Raw genomic sequence first — 17,221 nt, forward strand, 5'->3', positions numbered from 1 at the left:
CGGCCTGCAGTCTGTGAGTCCAGTATCTAGCCTGGTTTCCCAGGGTGGCCAGAGATGAGCATGTCAGGGGTGAGGGCTCTGCTCCCATTGCTGGGGGTGTGTGGAGCCGTCCTGCTGTCTCCTAAGAGCGGGGCAGGTGGAAGCTGCTGCTGCAAGCGCAGACAAGCTCCCCATAGGGCTGGGGGTAGCAGGAGGCCTGGCTGTGCCACTTTGAGTGGGGAGGGGCATGCAAATGAGCTTTTCTCAGGGAGGGAGGGGCTGGCTGGGTCTCAAATCCCCCCCCTCCTCCAAACTGGCGCGGGCAGAGAGCAGTCTCCTCTCTCCCACGCCCCCGGCCCCAGAGCCGCTCTGGAGGAGAGGCAAGGGGGCTGAAGTCTGGGGATAGCACTCTCTCAGACCCCTGGCCAAGGCAGCCTATCCTCACCTGGGCACCGACACCTCCTGGTACCCAGCCTGCTGTGGGGCATTGCCGACCCCACATACCAGGGCCTGTTGTGGGCCAGCTGTTGGTATTTGCACTGCTCCCTGGTGTGACTGATGCCATGGCCCCAGTGCTGGTGCTTCCCGCCTCTGCTCTCTGGGCCCACTGGAGCAGGGGCTGCTGCAGACTCACCTAGTTCACAGCGTCTGCCCTTGAAGCCGGGGAAGCAATCACAGTGGGAGACCTCGATACCTGGAACGCAGGTCCCCCCGTTTTTGCAGGGGTTTGTGGAGCAGTTTCGGCTCTCATCTGCAAACACAAGTGCTGGCGTCAGGCCCCTGTAGCCCTTGGTGGGGGAAGCACGTTCAGGGGATGAAGCATAGGGCTTGGAATGCACAGTGCGCCCAGCCAGAGGGTCGGAGTGCAGCGTGGGGGGGTGGGGAGGGGGCAGTTAATAAAGTGCTGTGCACAGGGCTTTGGGGTCCAGGCAGGAGGCTTCAGAGAGCACCCCCCCAATGCAGACACAGAGGGGCTGATCCTGAGAGGTGCCTGAGTGTTGTAGGTGCTCAGTGTTCCTGGATCAGGCCCGGACTTCGGGGTACCCCCCCGGGCAGGTGCTTTCCCAGTGAGCCGCCCGCACACCAGAACTAGCCCGTAGCCCCCTATACAGAAGGGCAGAAATCCCCAGCGATGGTTTGTCTCCCGCTGGGTCTGCCCAACACCTGTCCTCACTGCACATGGAGCCACTGCCTGTATTCAGGACAGCCGACCTGGCCCATGCTGCTGGCAAAAGGAGCGATTCAGGCACAGATGGGGAGATGAGCCGTGCCACAAAGAGCTGACCCCCTGGGTCCAGGGCTCTCATGCAGCCTGTGGGTCTGACCCCCCAGTAACCAGGAGGGCCAGTTGCAGAGTGGGGCTGTGGCTCCAGGTTTGGATGTTGGGGCTGTCAAGCACCGGGGCTGCAGTTTGGGACCAGCTTTGGCAGTCAGGTCTCAGCTGTGACCACAAACCCCCCTTGCCAGACTTACGTTCTCTCCTCTGGTTCTCAGACACCGGTGGCTGCAGAGCCAGGCTGACCCGATTGGTCGAGTCCTCCACTTTTTCCAGCTTCACTGGTGCCTCTGGTTCTAGGAGAACAACCAGTAATTAGTCCTTTTATATTAGGATATAGGCCATGTCAGACTGGCTTAGCCCCAAGGGCCATGAGGCCAGTCGTGGCCCTGCTACTTTGGCGGCAGAGGAAAGGACCTCACAGAAGGCAGGGATAACTGCCCAGGAAGACGCTTTCTTCCTAAACCTCAATAGGCAGAGGCTGAGTTAAGGCGTGAAGCATGGTTTATTCCTTCCAAAACACCTGGTGTTTGAGTTTTGAATCCTGGCTGCTGACTCTGGCCATGCTCATCCATGTAAATGGGTCTATCTGGGACTCCAGCTAAGCTCCTGGCCTCAGTGATTTCTTCTGGCAATGAGTTTCACAGGCCAAGTGTGTGTCGGAGGAAGGGGGGGAATATTGCTGTCTTTTCTTGGGTGTTAGCTTTGCTGACTTTCAGACACTGGCATGGTCCCGCGGCTGTATCTCCTCTCTGAAGCCCCTCTCACGCACTCCTTCAGGTGGGGTGTGGGACCAGCCCCTAGTGCAGCAGAGGAAGGGTGGCCAAGGTCACCTGGGAGTCAGATGGCAGAACCGGGTCTAAACGCCAGGGGACTCAGTGTCCTATTCGTCTCCCAGCAGATGCAGCCAGGTGCCATGTCAGAGGGGCCTACAAAATGGGGTTTACATTTTTCTGGACAGCTTAACTCTGCCCTTTCACCACCTGGGACCAGAAAGTCTGAATCTCTTCATGTAAACCCCAGCACAGCTACTGCCAGCAAAACCTCCTGGTGCTGGACATGGTCCAGGGAGTGAAGTGATGGCTGTGGGGCTATGTTCAGGCCAGCTGCTCGTTCGGGCACCCTTGCCCATTTCCTTGCTCATCCTGCCCATTTCCATCCCTTAGGCCAGGCTGGGCCGGAGAGGGGCTGTCAGGGCACCGGCATCCCAATGCAGAGCCTTACGGTGGCTGAAGACGGCTGGGTGCAGGGGCGTTACAGGGGCAGCTGCATATTGCAGGGTCCCCTCTGAGGCAGCTGGAGCCGGCCACTGTCAGAGACAGGAATGGGGCGAGAGGCACCTCGGGTCGGAGCCAGGCTGGCCATCTTACAATGCTGTTAGCAGCAGGTGTGGCCCAAGCACCCTGCATTTCAGCGGGCAGTCCCGCAGGGTATTGCTCTCACAGGGACCCTGGGCGACAGACAAAGGGGATGGCGAGTACTTACGTGTTCTCATGGTGACGGATTTGCTTGGCAAACTGCTGAACTCGGCACTGATCCACCCTCTGCCGTCCACCAGCTCAGTGAACCTGGAAATGAAGCTAGCATCTTAAAAAAAATCTTGTTTCAATCTATTGGTGTTTCCAGTGCCATCCTGGTGTCTGCAAAGTGAAGGCTGTTTTCAAAGTGAAACTGCTCTCGCATTCCTGTACAGTTCTTCTCGGGGAAATGAAGGCACAGCGGGACCTCAAGGCAGCACCAGGACAATGCAGGACGCCCAGGGCGCACACTCTGGAGGTGCTGCATTAACACGGCAGCAAGTGGGAACTTGCTGAGATGCAGAATCAACAGAGCAGAGAAATAGCTAGGGGCACCTTCTACCCAGTGACATGGTACAGCTGCTGGGGGTACCCAGCCACATGGCTGCTACGCTTCAGACAGGGTTTGGAGTCAAAATGTTCCTGACCCTTTCCTGTCTGAGGAGTTGCAGGGATTAGTGGAAAGGGGCATGTGGCCATGATACAGACATTTGAGCAGCAGAGGGCATCTCTGCTTTGTTCTCCTGTGGCTCTGCCTGCAATTTCAGGGCACTCAGCCAGTCTATACCCCAGTGTCTGCTTTCTCCACCAGGTTTCTTGTGTCCTGTCTCCTCCAGCTGCTTGCACCACTTAAAAATCTGAAGAGCATCTATTTCAAGTGCTTCTCTTTCTCTTTCTCTCTCTCCCTTGAGCAGGAGGAGCAGGCATGGTTTGTGATACTGGCTCCATAAAGGTGTGGCAGGCTGTAAGGAGATGGCTGAAGACCTGAAACATGGGCCAGGCAGCTAGTGTGTGCTGTGGGGGGGGGGGGGAGAGAGCGCAAGCTCAGACAGCAGAGCGACTGATCATCACTGGGTTGTAGCAACTTCATGGAGCGGTTCCAGAGTGACCTAGACACATTGGAGGATTGGGCCAAAAGAAATCTGATGAGGTTCAACAAGGACAAGTGCAGAGTCCTGCACTTAGGATGGAAGAATCCCATGCACAGCTACAGCCTGGGGACCGACTGGCTAAGCAGCAGTTCTGCAGAAAACAACCTGGGGGTTACAGTGGACAAGAAGCTGGATATGCGTCAGCAGCGTGCCCTGGTTGCCAAGAAGGCTAATGGCGTATTGGGCTGCATTAGTAGGAGCATTGCCAGCAAATGGAGGGAAGTGATCATTCCCCTCTATTTGGCACTGGTGAGGCCACATCTGGAGTACTGCGTCCAGTTTTGGGCTTCCCACCCCCACTACAGGAAGGATGTGGACAAGTTGGAGAGAGTGCAGCGGAGGGCAACAAAAATGATTAGGGGGCTGGAGCACAAGACTTATGAGGAGAGGCTGAGGGAACTGGGCTTTTTTAGTCTGCAAAAGAGAAGAATGAGGGGGGATTTGATAGCAGCCTTTAACTACCTGAAGAGGGTTCCAGGGAGGATGGAGCTAGGCTGTTCTCAGTGGTGGCAGATGACAGAACAAGGAGCAATGGTCTCAAGCTGCAGTGCGGGAGGTCTAGGTTGGATATTAGGAAAAGCTTTTTCACTAGGAGAGTGGTGACGCACTGGAATGGGTTACCTAAGGAGGTGGTGGAATCTCCATCTTTAGAGGTTTTTAAGCTGCGGCTTGACAAAGCCCTGGCTGGGATGATTTAGCTGAGGTTAGTCCTGCTTTGAGCAGGGGGTTGGACTAGATGATCTCCTGGGGTCCCTTCCAACTCTGATTTTCTATGATTCTAAGATTCAATTTGAATAGGGCACTTGGGGTGGGCCGTTGAAAGCCGTCAGGTAAGTGGGGGCTGGATGCTCAGTTCCCTAGTGGAAATTGGGCACCCAGGTGCGCCCACCAGCTGCAAACATCCCACCTGCCCTTTGTAACTGTGGGGGGGAAGGGGGCGGATGCACTCCAGTTCCTGAGGGGAACGTGAGGCCAGGGCAGCAGAGGAACTGCAGGGAGCCTCCCCATGCTGATCTGCACTAATCAGGCTGTTCCGGTGCTGGCTGCGCCCCTTTCCGCCAAGCGCAGGGTGCCAATCATGTGATTATACACTGGGTTTGTGATGTGGACAAATACACGTTGCAGGCTAGAGCAAGGCCCGGAAACGTGGCTCACGAGTGACCTGATCTGTACTGAAACGCACGACAGGGTGACCAGATAGCGAGTGTGAAAAGTCAGGACAGGTGGGGGGCAATAGGCACCTATGTAAGAAAAGGCCCCAAATATTGGGCCTGTCCCTATAAAATCGGGACATCTGGTCATCCTAACACACAGGCTCAGCAGAGGTGTCTCACTCCCACTCTCAGCCAGCTCCCAGCACCACGTGTTATTTCTTAGCGCTCAGACGTCAAGCCAGGCTGGTGCAATTGCTGCTGAGTCAGTCCCTACCTGGGGGCCTGTGAAGGTTCCTCCGGGACGTCATGATCCGCAAGCAGGCGCAGTTCTGGCAGCAGTGCTGGGGGGACCCTGTTCCTGAGCACCCGGCCGTGTCCTGCAGGGCCCCATCGCCTCTCCGGGGCCCCGTCCCGCTGCACTGCAGGACACAAAGAGTGAGTCAGTGGCACAAGCAGAGTGTTATTCTACCATCAAGCCACAGCTCCCAGAACACCCACCCCCCACTGCCCAGGGACTCTCCCAGACCTCGCCAGGCCAGACAGCCCCGTGTCAGTGCGTGCCCAGAGACCGGCAGGGCCACACACCCACAGGGGGATCCAAGCCCACTGTGTCGTAAAGGAAAAACCATGCAAGGCCCCTGCTGGTTTCTGAGTGGAGAACAGCTCGGTGAAACACCTGCAGGGCGTGGCGCTGCCAGCTACGGCCATTTGCACCCCGGGGTGACAGGGTGGTTACGCTGACTCTCATGGATGCGCTGATGTTCCCATCCCCCACTGGCACAGTGCTAGGTCAGCACTGTTCTCCCCACCTAACACCCTCCAGGAGAGGCCATGTACACTCTGCCACCCAGCACAATGTTCTCCCCACAGGCCCAGTCTAGGGGTGGGAGGCCCTGGACCCGTAGCTGCACTTACAGGTCAGGATGTAGACGTGGGCCGGCTCGCTGTGCCCTTGGCCCTGCTCGGTGCGCTGGATGGCTGTCACGGACAAGCGATACCTCTGCCCTGGCAGCAGGTCGCGCACCGTGTAGGACGACAGCTTTCCGTTGGGCACGTAGCGGCTCTTGACGCTCTGATTGGTCGTGACGTTGATGATGTAGCCCTCCACTGACCCAGCTGGTGGCGGGTCCCATGTCAAGTAGACGGAGGTGGCGCTGACGTGAGAGGCAGTGAGGTTCCGGGGAGGAAGAGGCCCTGTGCCGGGCAGAGGGAAACATCAGTCCAAATGGCCCTTCTCTGAGCACATGACTCAAGCTGCCTGTGATTAGCTCCGCTCCTGGGCCAGCTTTAGTAGAAGGGCGCTCCATGGCTGGGCCACCTGTGTCTAGCTTTACTTTCTCAGGGGCTGTCTTCACTGCGGTGAACTCAGGTGTGGCCGCTAACCCCCTACCCGTCCACACCCAACCCCCAGCCAACTGGGGTGGGGCTTTCACAAACTGGCCTGGTTGCAGGTTGGGGCGGTTAGAGCCCATATGCTGCTTTCACTCCGGCTAACTCCCTTGCGTGCTGACAGGCCTCCACCCTTCCCACAATTCCTGCCAGGTGCCCCGCAGGACAGGCGCCTTCTCCCACCATTCACGGGGACAGATTCAGAGAGGGACTCGATTCACTGCTGGATGTGCCCCAGTGCACGGCAGCAGCGAGGACACAGTACGGGACTCTGGCTAGGTTGGCTGAGTGCAGCGGAGACACGCCCGCCGGGCCTAGCAATGGGCACCCCTGTAACCGGCAGGGCAGGCCCTAGCATGGGGCGACTCTGGGGCAGTTTAACCCAGTAACACACTAATGTAACCCAGGAGGTGGTGTCAAGCTAATGAGAGCAGAGTGGTTACAATGGGGCAAGCGTCCTGAGGCAGCCAGGGCCAACAGTGGCCACTCTAGGGAGCCCCGGCAGCACCCTCCTTGCTAGGGCAGGGCCCAACTCTGGACCCTTGCAGCACTCCAGTTATGTTGCTTCAGCCCCTTCTCCAGGGTAACTCAGCTAGTGCTGGAAATGCAGGGCCAGATCCTCAGCCTTGCGCCAGTGGCACCATGGTGCTGTGAAGCCAGGGCAGGGGACTACCAGGTGAATCCCCCACCATGGAATTCTGTGGTGTCAGCACCTACACCACATCCCTGGGCTCTGGGGCAGGGGCTGTGGGTGATGCTGGCCAGAGCTCCACCGTGGCTCTGTATTCAGGGTTGGCAGAGAATCAGTCCCCGGTGGAGGGAGGGAGCTGCAAGCAGCTGTGCTCAGCATTCACTGGGCACAGCAAGGCGTGAACCCAGCAGGTTCCGCCCTCCTCTGACTACAAAGGACAAGTGCTTATGCAGAATCTGCCAACAATCCCCATCGCCTGCCTCTGGTCCCCCCCACTTCGTGTCACGTCAGAGCCCCTGCCAACAGCTGTTGGAGTTGGCCCTGCAGGCTGGAGGGGTGAATCGAGGCTGGAGCGACCACAGGGCTGGGTGTCCCAGCGAGTGGCTGCTCCCCATGACATTATTCTTGCTGGCGAGTGATGTGCTTTTGGCTGCTCTTTGCCATGTGCTGGGGATTGGGGGAGCATCCCATGGTTCCACGGCCAATGGCAGATGGGGCTACCCCCTCTCTGTCTGTCTCTCAATGTGCGTGAGATAGGGCACAAGCGCGGCAGGTCAGGGAGCAGCCAGGTCCTTGAGAAATAAAGGGAACCACTGACATGCGCCATTGGGCCAGCCCCTTGCCATCCTGTGGGCAATACAGTGACTGCATGTTACTGACACTCCCCGGTGCCAGACCAAGCTCAGAGCTGGACCCTGGTCTCATTTGCGCCCCCAGCTGGATTGTCAGGATGCAGCATGGGCCCATGATAATGGTCTGACCAGCCCCGCAGTGCGGGCAGTGCCGCTGCATCCAGAGGGAAGCACACAGGGCCTGGGGAAGACAAGCAGCGGCTGCTGTTGCTGTGCTCCAGGCTGTGGGCTGGTGCTGACTGGGTGCGCGTTGCTGGGTGAGGATTTCCCAGTACTGGCGTGGGAGCAGGCTCCCTGGCTGTGCACTTGCTGCCTTTGTATTACATGCCCACCTCCTTCCAGCCCCTTTGTAATGGAGCCGCTCTGTGCTGAGCCTCAGTCACGCAGCCCACCCAGGACTGCTCTATGCAGGCAGGGCCGCTAGGAGCCAGGGGGCAGGAACAAGTCCTTCACGTCCCGGGACCAGCACGTCTCCTCAGGGAACGCCCAAGGTTCCGCCCCTGAGGAAGAGGCAAGGGAAAGTCGGCTCACACTCACGAGTCCACACGTGGAAGGGCACCATGACCAGGCTCTCCGAGGGATGAACTCCTGTCCCCGGCCCGCTCAGGGTCGACACGTGGACGAGATACTTCTCCCCTGGCTGGAGGTCCCTGGGGGGGAGGAGGCAGAGGGAAGCTATTATGGGTCACGTCATCCATTTTACTGTCTCCCGCTGGAGCCCACCAGGCTGAACGGGTGATACCTGGCAGGCTGCTGCGCTTGGCTCCTTTGGCCTTTTGAGCTCTTCCAGGCAGAGGTTATGTCCCTGCCATGTCTGGATGGCACCCAGCACCCTGATGGGGGCCTCTGAGTGCCAAATACTCCCTGGGCTTCCCCCCCCACCCCCAAAGCCTGCGCGCCTCAGCTCAGAAAGCAGGAGCACGGACATGCTTGCCAAGGAGGCCGGGGCAGGGCTGAAGCCCGACTGTGAAGTATGATGGACTCTTTGCTACACAGCCTCATGGTGGTACACAATTGCTCAGCCCCGCACCGTGATGTGTGGGGGGGAAACCAGGTCACCTGCTTGCACTATTGCCATCATGGCCCTTTCTGCAGGCTCAGCAGTGGGCCTGTGATCGCAGCTGGTGCCGTCAGCTGTCCCTACCCCCTTCTGCCCCAGGCCTCATCTAACAAAAGCCTGTGGAAGGGATGAGTAATTTTGGGCTTTGGGTGCTAAGCATGCGGGATGTAGGGTTCAGCCGGGGTGTGCTGCTCTCTGCAGACATGGTAGGGCATTTACACTGCAGTTGCCTCTCCTCGGTAGCGGGTGGACAAAGGGGCCTAGAATGGAGGAGCAGGAGCAGGGTCCAAGGCAGAGTGCAAAGGCGTGGGCGTTAAAGCAGGAGCTGGCTCAACTCCACCAACGGCAACGGCAACGGCCACCAATGACTGGGACAGAGGTAGGGAGCACACACTGCAGCAACTGCAACGGCTGGTTTTCCCATCACCGCCGTGACAACAGGCACAACCCATGAACAGCACTTTACCCTTCTAGGACCCTTCACCTAAGGCTCTGTAACCACCATGTCAATCAAACCCCACTGGATAGGTCCCAGGGAGACCAGAGCCTACGACACACTTACATGGCTAATGTTTGTGATGACCTCGATCCCATGGCATAATCCTGATCCCACTGAGGTCAGTGGCCAGAGGCCAGCGAGTGCACTGAGCACAGGATTAGCTGAGTAAGGCGGCCCAGAAACCAAGTGCGGCAAATACGTGAGGATCAGCAACCACACAAATGGGCTGAATGTAGGGTTCCCTAGTCTATTGCTACATGGCTTTATACACCGCGTATCACTGTAGAGTTGAGTGCCTTCCCGCAGGGCAGTAAGCAGTGTGCGTAACATCTGTTATTTGTTCTCCCGCACCGAAACTGACATTCGGGCTGCAGGGGCTGTCGGCCTCAGCCAGCGTCACTAGCACTTTTGCATGTCTGTTTATCAGCAACATTTAGGGAATGTATCACCTTGGACAACAAGCCTGAAGTTTGCAGAGCAGAGCACCCCATCTAAGGCAGTGGGATTCTCCCTGGACACAGCCATCTGCCTACACAGCAGACATTTAACAGGCTCACTGCATTTGCTTGTTTCTTTTGCCTCCTCCTGAAACCTGCCAAGTGCTAATATGTGGGAGCTAGCCAGCACCTTTTGTCTGAGAGACAAGCTTGAGTGAGAGAGGCTTCAGCAACATTCACGCACACTGCCCCTTTCGGGTAGGCCAGCAGCAATGCTCACAGCCTCACGGAGCCAACAGATACTTTTTGACTAAACATTAGGTTGAAAAAAAAATCTTAATGAAGAGAAACGTGGTGGAAGGTAAAGCCCTGGCTTAGCACTAATCTCCCTGTTTGGAGAACATAAATGCAGGGAAGCTGGTTTCAGTTTGTGTCCACCAGGGCGCCATCACGTTGAAGTGTGATCACTTTAAGAAGCAGGTAAAAGTAGATTTAGGAGCTGGCTACCCCTTACCCCCTGCCAGTTTTTGTGGGTTTCACAGTCACGTTTCTCTAGTTTACAATCATGTTCTCTCTTGCTGGCGAATGAAAAGACCCACACAAAACAGGAGTTACCCCAGGAATGCCCCACAGACAGTGACTGGATAACCAAGGGAACAGTGAGAATGATTAGATATAACGTGCTGTCAAATGCACCCAGGAGAGAGAGAGAGTTTTCCTTTACAATCCCTCTCCATGGACAGAGCTCTTCAGTGATGCCTGTTACAGAGGTAGGCTAAGCAATGCTCAGGCAGCAGCAGCATCCCTTTAAATCTCTCCTAGGACCATTAACTGCCTGCTCTCCTTGGCCCAGACTGCCCTAGGCTGCAATCCCATGCTCAGGGTGCCGGGTGTGTGCAGCCAGCAGCTCCTGCCAGGGACAGCCCTAGCCAAAGGGCAGTGCCCCATGGGCAGGGCAGTGGGGCAGAGGGAGGTGGGAAGCTCAGGGAGAGGGAGCTGATCTTGCTGCGCTATCTGCTGAATGGCCCCCTTTCCCCCAGACCCCACCTGCGCCAAGCTCAGCTTGGTCCCAGTCCAGAACAGGGGCGTTCTTCCCCTGTGGTTCCTCGCTTGCACCGCCTCTGTCCCTCACCTGAACGTGTACTGGGCCACACTGCTGTTCAGCTCCACGGTGCGGCCCTCCAGGTCCCCAGACTGGCGGATGGAGACGCGCACCTTGCTGACGGAGGAATGCTGCAGCCTGTGGAGAGCCCACTGCACCGTGAGGGTGCTGGCCGTCACATTGGCGATCTCAAACCCCTCCACTGGGCGAGGCCCTGCAGGGAGGGGGAGCGAAGGCAGGGAGTGGTGAGCAGTCGTTGGGCACCCTCCGAAGCCAGGCATGGGCTAACCCCCATCCCCTGGGGCCTGTGCCCACGCGTGCCTCCCCGCGACGGTGAGCCTGCCCTTTGAGAGCTTCCTGTCAGACGGCAGCTTGGCCTGGGCCTCCCAGCGCCAGCAGTGCCGCTGGCAGACGGAGGAGGCAGCCTGCTCCTCCGGGCACCCGGGTACACTAGCTCTGCAGCACCACAGCCCCTGGCTGGGGCCTGACCCTTGCTGGCCAGCACAAAGCGACACCGCTGGGCAGTGGGCTGGCACCCATTCCCCACTGCTTTGGCCCTTCATGCCAGCAAGGCAGCAGCGCCCATCCCCCAAGCACTAGCCTGGGGCAGGCCAGCCTGGCACCAATGCGAGGGAACCCAGACGCAGCTGTTTCTGATGCTGCCTGAGGACTTCCAGGACCATTTCAGCTCTCCAGGCAGCTGAACCAGCAGCCCATGGGCACTGGCCTGTGTGTGTGGATGTGTTGGGGGGAGAGCTGGGTAAAGTTTGGGGGGACCACATGGCTACACTAGTCAGGCAGGCAGGCATTGCCCTCACTGAATCTGTCACTGACACTGGCTGTAGGCAGCGAAAGCTTATTCCCAGGCTTTGAAATACTTGTCTTTCAAAAAGCCACGAGTCTCCTAGAACAGGGCAAGGGAATGGACGGGAACTCGAGACACCTGGGTCTTGTTCCTGGCTGGGTGACTGCTGCCTCAGTTTCCCCTCCCACCTTTTGCTATCTCAGCTGTTTCGGTAAGCTCTTTGCTGTCTGTCTCTCACCAGGGACCCTGACCTCAGCTGGGGCCTATAGGAGCTACAGTACTGCCAAATACATAATGGGCGCTGAGGGTGCGCAGATTCAAGCCAGAGCAGAACGGACGCCGAACGTAGCAACGGGAGATGCAGCAGCTGAAAGGAGAGTCAGCACTCAGCAATCAGCCCCAGAGGCACTGTTGCTCTAGCCAGCAACTGCCCACATGCAGCTCAGGGCTGTATTTGCATTGCTGGGCAGGGCCTAGCACAGAGCCCTGCAGCTTGCTGGGGGACCAGACCAAGAGGGAGCCTTTCCCAGCCCCCCACACTTGGTGCTCAGTAATGCCAACGTACTGGCTGGTGCAGGGGCCCAAGGCCTCACCCCTGCTAAACATGTGCCATGGGTGCCCCATCTGACTACAAGTGAATCAGTCTGCTGGGAGCAGGAGGGTGCTGGGCAAAAGTCATTCGCCCTTTCCTATCTGCCCCGCCCCATGAGCTGGGAGGGCTGTCCTTCCCTCTAGGGCCCGCCGGCTGCACTGTTGCTCTCTCAACAGACACTGAGGCAGGGAGTGAAAGCGCAAGGTGGGCCCCATTCCCTGTGCCCCAGCTCATTTGGCTGGTTGAACACTGGGCAATATTGGAATTGCCAACAGGAGCAGCCCCGCGGCCCATCTACTCTGTCTGTGACATCAGCCAGCACCAGCTGCTTGAGAGGAGGACAGGAAACCCCAGAATGGGGACTCCTGCATCAGCTGCCCTCTGGTGAAGTGTTTCCCTGACCTCCTCAGTTGCTGGTTGGCTTATGCCCTGATGGGGGAAGAGGAGTTTCGATCCCTTTTGCATTGGTCTTTCATGCTCTGTCATGTAACTCTGGTGTCCTAACTATCCACATATGGTCCAGGCCTGTTTTGAACCCTCGGAAATCTTGGTTTCCATAAGACCCTGTGGCAGGGAATCCCACAGGCCAGTTACATGTTGGGTAGAAGTATCAAAGCAAAGACACTTTTACATTTCTTGCCTTCCAGTTTCATTGAACGTCCCCTTGTTCTTGTGCTAGGAGATAAGGCAAACAGAAGTCCCTCTCTAGAGTCTAGACCATTCATGATGCACCTTCATCATGCCTGCTCTGATTTGTCTCCTCCATCTGTGCACCCTCTCTTTATAGAGGAAGTCTTTCCGTTCTCTAATCATTTTCATTGCTCAGCTTTGAAGTCTCCCCTAGCTCTGGAATACCCTTTTGACGAGGGGGTGACCAGTCCTGGAGATGGTATCCAGGTGAGGCTGCACCACTGATTTGTCTAAAGGCATGAGAATTTATTGCAGATTCACCATCCCACTTCTTATGCACCCCAATATTTTGTTGCTCTTTTGACTGCTGCTGCACACTGAGCAAGAGGTCTTCACTGTCTACAGTAACCCTAGGTCCCTTTCCTGAGTAGGTACCTTTAGCTTACAACCCTGCCAGGTGTAGGAGTGATTCAATTCACTCCTTCCAATTGGCTTTACTTTGCATTTATCAACACTGAATGTCCTGGGCCATTGTGTTTACCATTCTCCGGGCTTGCTCAGATCTTTTGGGCGTTCCTCTCAGTCCTCTCTGGTCCCAGCTGACCTAAATGAACTGTACCACCTCACTACACCCCCAGTTTCCTAATTATTAACAAAGAATATTAAATGCAGATCCCAGCATGGAATCACGAGGTGCCCACAGCTAACCTTATGCCATGTGAAAATTGACCTGTTAGTTCTCCTTGCTTCTGGTCTCTTAGTCAGGCCCTGACCCATCCCAATACGTCACCTCTCACCCTGCAGCCTCTTAAGTTTCCTTAACAGTCACTTCGAAAACCCAACGAAATGATCTCAATCAGTTGTCCTTGAGACACTAGACACTAGTTGCCTCCTTGAGACACGACTCAATGAATGAGTAGATTTTCTTTGCCAGAGGATTTCCACTGGGCCATTTTCCATTAAGAGGTTGCTATGTATACTCAGGGATGCTGGTATTAGATCTAAATGGATATTTCCCATATAAAGCCCATAGAAGCAAGGAAATATTTGTATGCAAAACTTAATGTTTTTCATACAGCTTCTGGTTTTTGGAGATCCCCTATCCCCTCCCCGCTCACTTCCATGTGACCTAATGCACTCCAAAGTGGATTGTGATGCGGGATGGATTGTCCTGTGGGCTGAGGGGGCTTTTAGACCAGTGCACAATCACTGGCTGAAAATTTCTTGGTAGCGTATGTGGTGGAAAGCCAAGCTGGGCCAGTTGGGAAGCAGGTCCTGGCATCGGTTAGGAGGTAGCCTTGAGTAGTGGGTCTCCATGAGCTCTGTGCAGTAGCGGCCCCCAGCTGGTGTCGGAGCACATTCAGCATTAACCTAGGTGTCGGACAGAGGCGTGCATGCTCATAAGCGTATTCCCCTTCCGACGCTACTCACTAGTGCGCGTGATGAGCATGACAGGCCTGCTGATGTCGTTCTTGTTGTTCACGTTGCGTTTGACTGAAAAGACAGAAATATTGTAGGCTCTGCCGGAGGCTAGTGCCCGCAATTGGTGGGCAGAATGACTTCGGTCCACAAAATCTGTCCTGCGGTAAGAGCCGTCGAAGGATACGTACGTCACGGCGTAGCCGTCAATCATCTGCCTGGCGACTGGGTCTTCGGGGGGGTGCCAAGAAATCGACACCCCTGTGTCCTCCACCCTGTCCACCTTTAATGATGTTGGTGGCAGCAGTTCTTCAGGATATCAATCAAAGCAAAGGGAAGAAGTAACATGGTCAATCTTTAGACAACAGACCCCTGTGACTGACCCGCCACCACACAAACACTTGTTGACAAGACTGTGTCCAGGCAGCCACGCGGTCGACACTGAGTGTGCTGCTGGGTCTTGAGCTTGCACAGTGCTGAGCGCCCTCTACTCCCTAGGGGGTTAGTACAGGGGGATCACACAGATCCAAAGCGGGGTGCCTGGTGCCCTGTATGTATACTGCAGAAGTGCTCAGAGGCACGAGCTGGGATCAGGGCCACATTGTGCCAGATACTGCCCGCCCCGTATGAGACGGGCATCGTCCTGAAGAGCTGATAGTCTGAGCAGACGAGACAGATGGAGGTTATCAATCCCCGTTTTACGGTGGAGATCTGAGGGCCAGAGAGACACAGTGACTTGCTCACAGTCACATAGGGCATGTGCAGCAGAGCTGGGAATTGAATCCAGGCCTTAAGTGCCAGTCCAGTGCCTAACCACAGGCCTATCCTTCCTCTCTCAGACTGATGTCAGCACCTCCAGGAGCTGCTCAGCACCTAGCAAGATCAAACCCCTCTGGCACCTTCTGTTTGAAGTTAGCACCATGTTGGAGATCAGACTCTAAAATCAGGCAGTGATTTGCCCTGATGGCTGAGCCCGGCAGGGCCAGCCCGTTGTGAGCAGGTCTCGCCCATGCACCGGGCAGACACTGCTGTGTTCTGGCACTGCATGTGGCAGCGTATGCTGGCTAAGGTGACAGGCAGGGCTTCCTTGAATAGCCATCCAGTGCCTTTACCTTTTTCGCAGCTCTTGCCTGTGTAGCCCACTTTGCAGGTGCAGCTGTAGGATCCATTACTAGGCAAGCAGTAGCCTCGGCTCCCACACGGGTTGGAGAAACAAGGGTCACTGGCTGAGGGAGAGGAGCAAGATCAATGGTTATGGCTTGCGCTGCCCAGGAAGGCAGAATCAAAAATGTTAATTACAGTTCAAGGCTGGCAAATTAGTAGCCTGGGTCATTGCATTCGGCTGCATTTAATTAACCAGCCAGTGAGGACCCTGGGAAGTCAATAGCTAAATCTCTCAAACCTGGCCAAGGCTTACCCGTCTCGCAGTGGTAGCCAAAGAAACCCTCTGGGCAGACGCACAGGTAGGAACCACCATCATTTTCACAGTCCCCTCCATTACGGCAGGGAACTGATTCGCAAGCGTCCACTTCTAGAGAGCACAGATACACTCATTCAAACCTCTGCAGGAGGCAGCATGGAAGTTACAGGAAACTCTGGCTCCCTTGCAGGGACACTTGCTGCAGATGCAGCAGGTGAAGGGTACCTGCAAGCCAGAGGCCATGCATGGAGCATGCATCTGGTTCCAGGGGAAGGGAAATGGACGATTCATTCAAGACAGTCCAGAGGCACACAATGTGCAGTCCATGGGCTAAATGCAGGCCACAGATTCATCCTAAAGTAGGCTGCCCTCAGATTCAGCATATCCAAGCTCTGCTAATGGGTTGCAGCTCCCAGAAGTCATTGCCCAACATCCAGTGCCCTGACACAGGAAGGGTCATTGCCTATTGGCTGCTGGTGATGTATGATCTCATTGCAGAGATCACATGTTACACCAATGGCGAAAGGTCACTGCACTATTTTAAGGGCTTACCTATGTGGGGAGTTATTTCTGATAACTATTCCTGATTTAACTTCATGTGTGGACATTTTTATTCCATTCACACCCTACTTTATTCCAGATTCACTTTCATATGCAGACAAGCCTTTTACTGCACAGATTTTTCTATATATCTTTTATGGTGATGGGGTGAGGGGTAGCTGTTGGAACCTACATACAATTATCCAGCTAGTTGACGGGATAATAGCCGGGATCCTGACACCCTATTTGTAGATCATTAGTTACATCTGTTTACTAGTTGATTGTAATTGTTGCTTTGTTTACAGTCTGTGGACCAGATCTCAAGTCTTTACTCCAGGCAGGATCCAAAATCCACTGAACTCAGGGAGACTCTCTCCATTGACCTCAATAGGCTCTGGATCAGTCTTTTCCTAGGAAAGACCCCACTGATGTCAGCGACAGTAAGAATTTGGTGTCCTTGCACCCTGAGGTTGGCACAGCACAGCTGCTCTCAATTCAGCACAGCAGTGCACTGGAAATCATTTGCATGAAAATCAGGCACAGTTATCACCCCATGAGGGCTTGTCTCCAGGAACAGGTAGTGTGTGGCGAGCTGGGGCGTGAATCTACCCTGCACTAGCCTGCTGCGTGCCAACTGTCCGTGTGCACCCTGCTGACACACATTAACAGCCGACTAGATCAAAGCGTATGGCGGAACTGATAATGCGCAGCAGCAGGTCACACTGAATATGGCACCTGCCCTTGCTGCAGGTGGGGGAGCACTCGATGCTGCAATTAGCCCCACTGGTTATGTGTGCATTGATGGGGATGAGACGAGTCCCAGTGAAACGCCTGCTTTCTGAACCAAGGCAGGGGTGACATTAAAAAGTCACTGCATATGCTCAGTTCGGTTTGACTGCCATCACTGCTCTACAAAAAGACAAGCAGAAGGCACTTCAGAGGGGACCAGGCTCTTTCAGTACAGACATGATGCACTGGAGCGTATTATGTACAGTGACGGTCACCCTCAGCAGCTCACACTTATCACCAGAGTAGGTAAAAAATGAATCGACACGAATTAGCAAACTGATATTTTGGACATTTTTCCTCCCCCCCCGCTTTTTTTTTGGATCAAAATTTGAAATGTCAAAATTAAAAAAGAAGTGTT

The 17,221-nt window shown here is 55.6% G+C and overlaps 1 protein-coding gene across 3 annotated transcripts in view; it reads right to left on the reverse strand.

The window, feature by feature from the left end:
• Window positions 1–17,221, reverse strand: part of SNED1 (sushi, nidogen and EGF like domains 1) — a 97,326-nt gene that overhangs the window by 11,342 nt on the left and 68,763 nt on the right. For all 3 annotated transcript variants that reach the window (XR_010918159.1, XM_067539017.1, XM_067539018.1), the window contains exons 20-29: window positions 15,532–15,645; window positions 15,227–15,340; window positions 14,127–14,423; window positions 10,699–10,882; window positions 8,108–8,220; window positions 5,774–6,052; window positions 5,133–5,277; window positions 2,741–2,823; window positions 1,453–1,551; window positions 614–730 (exon numbers count right to left, since the gene is read on the reverse strand). Coding sequence is in view for 2 of the 3 variants with exons in the window: in XM_067539017.1 (XP_067395118.1) it covers window positions 614–730; window positions 1,453–1,551; window positions 2,741–2,823; window positions 5,133–5,277; window positions 5,774–6,052; window positions 8,108–8,220; window positions 10,699–10,882; window positions 14,127–14,423; window positions 15,227–15,340; window positions 15,532–15,645 (1,545 nt within the window). In the remaining variant the exon portion in view is untranslated. The remainder of the gene's footprint in view (window positions 1–613; window positions 731–1,452; window positions 1,552–2,740; window positions 2,824–5,132; window positions 5,278–5,773; window positions 6,053–8,107; window positions 8,221–10,698; window positions 10,883–14,126; window positions 14,424–15,226; window positions 15,341–15,531; window positions 15,646–17,221) is intronic.

Source organism: Emydura macquarii, unplaced genomic scaffold (genome assembly GCF_026122565.2).
Source record: "Emydura macquarii macquarii isolate MOO-44397 ecotype Brisbane River unplaced genomic scaffold, CSIRO-AGI_Emac_v2 contig_499, whole genome shotgun sequence".
NCBI lineage: Eukaryota > Metazoa > Chordata > Testudines > Chelidae > Emydura > Emydura macquarii.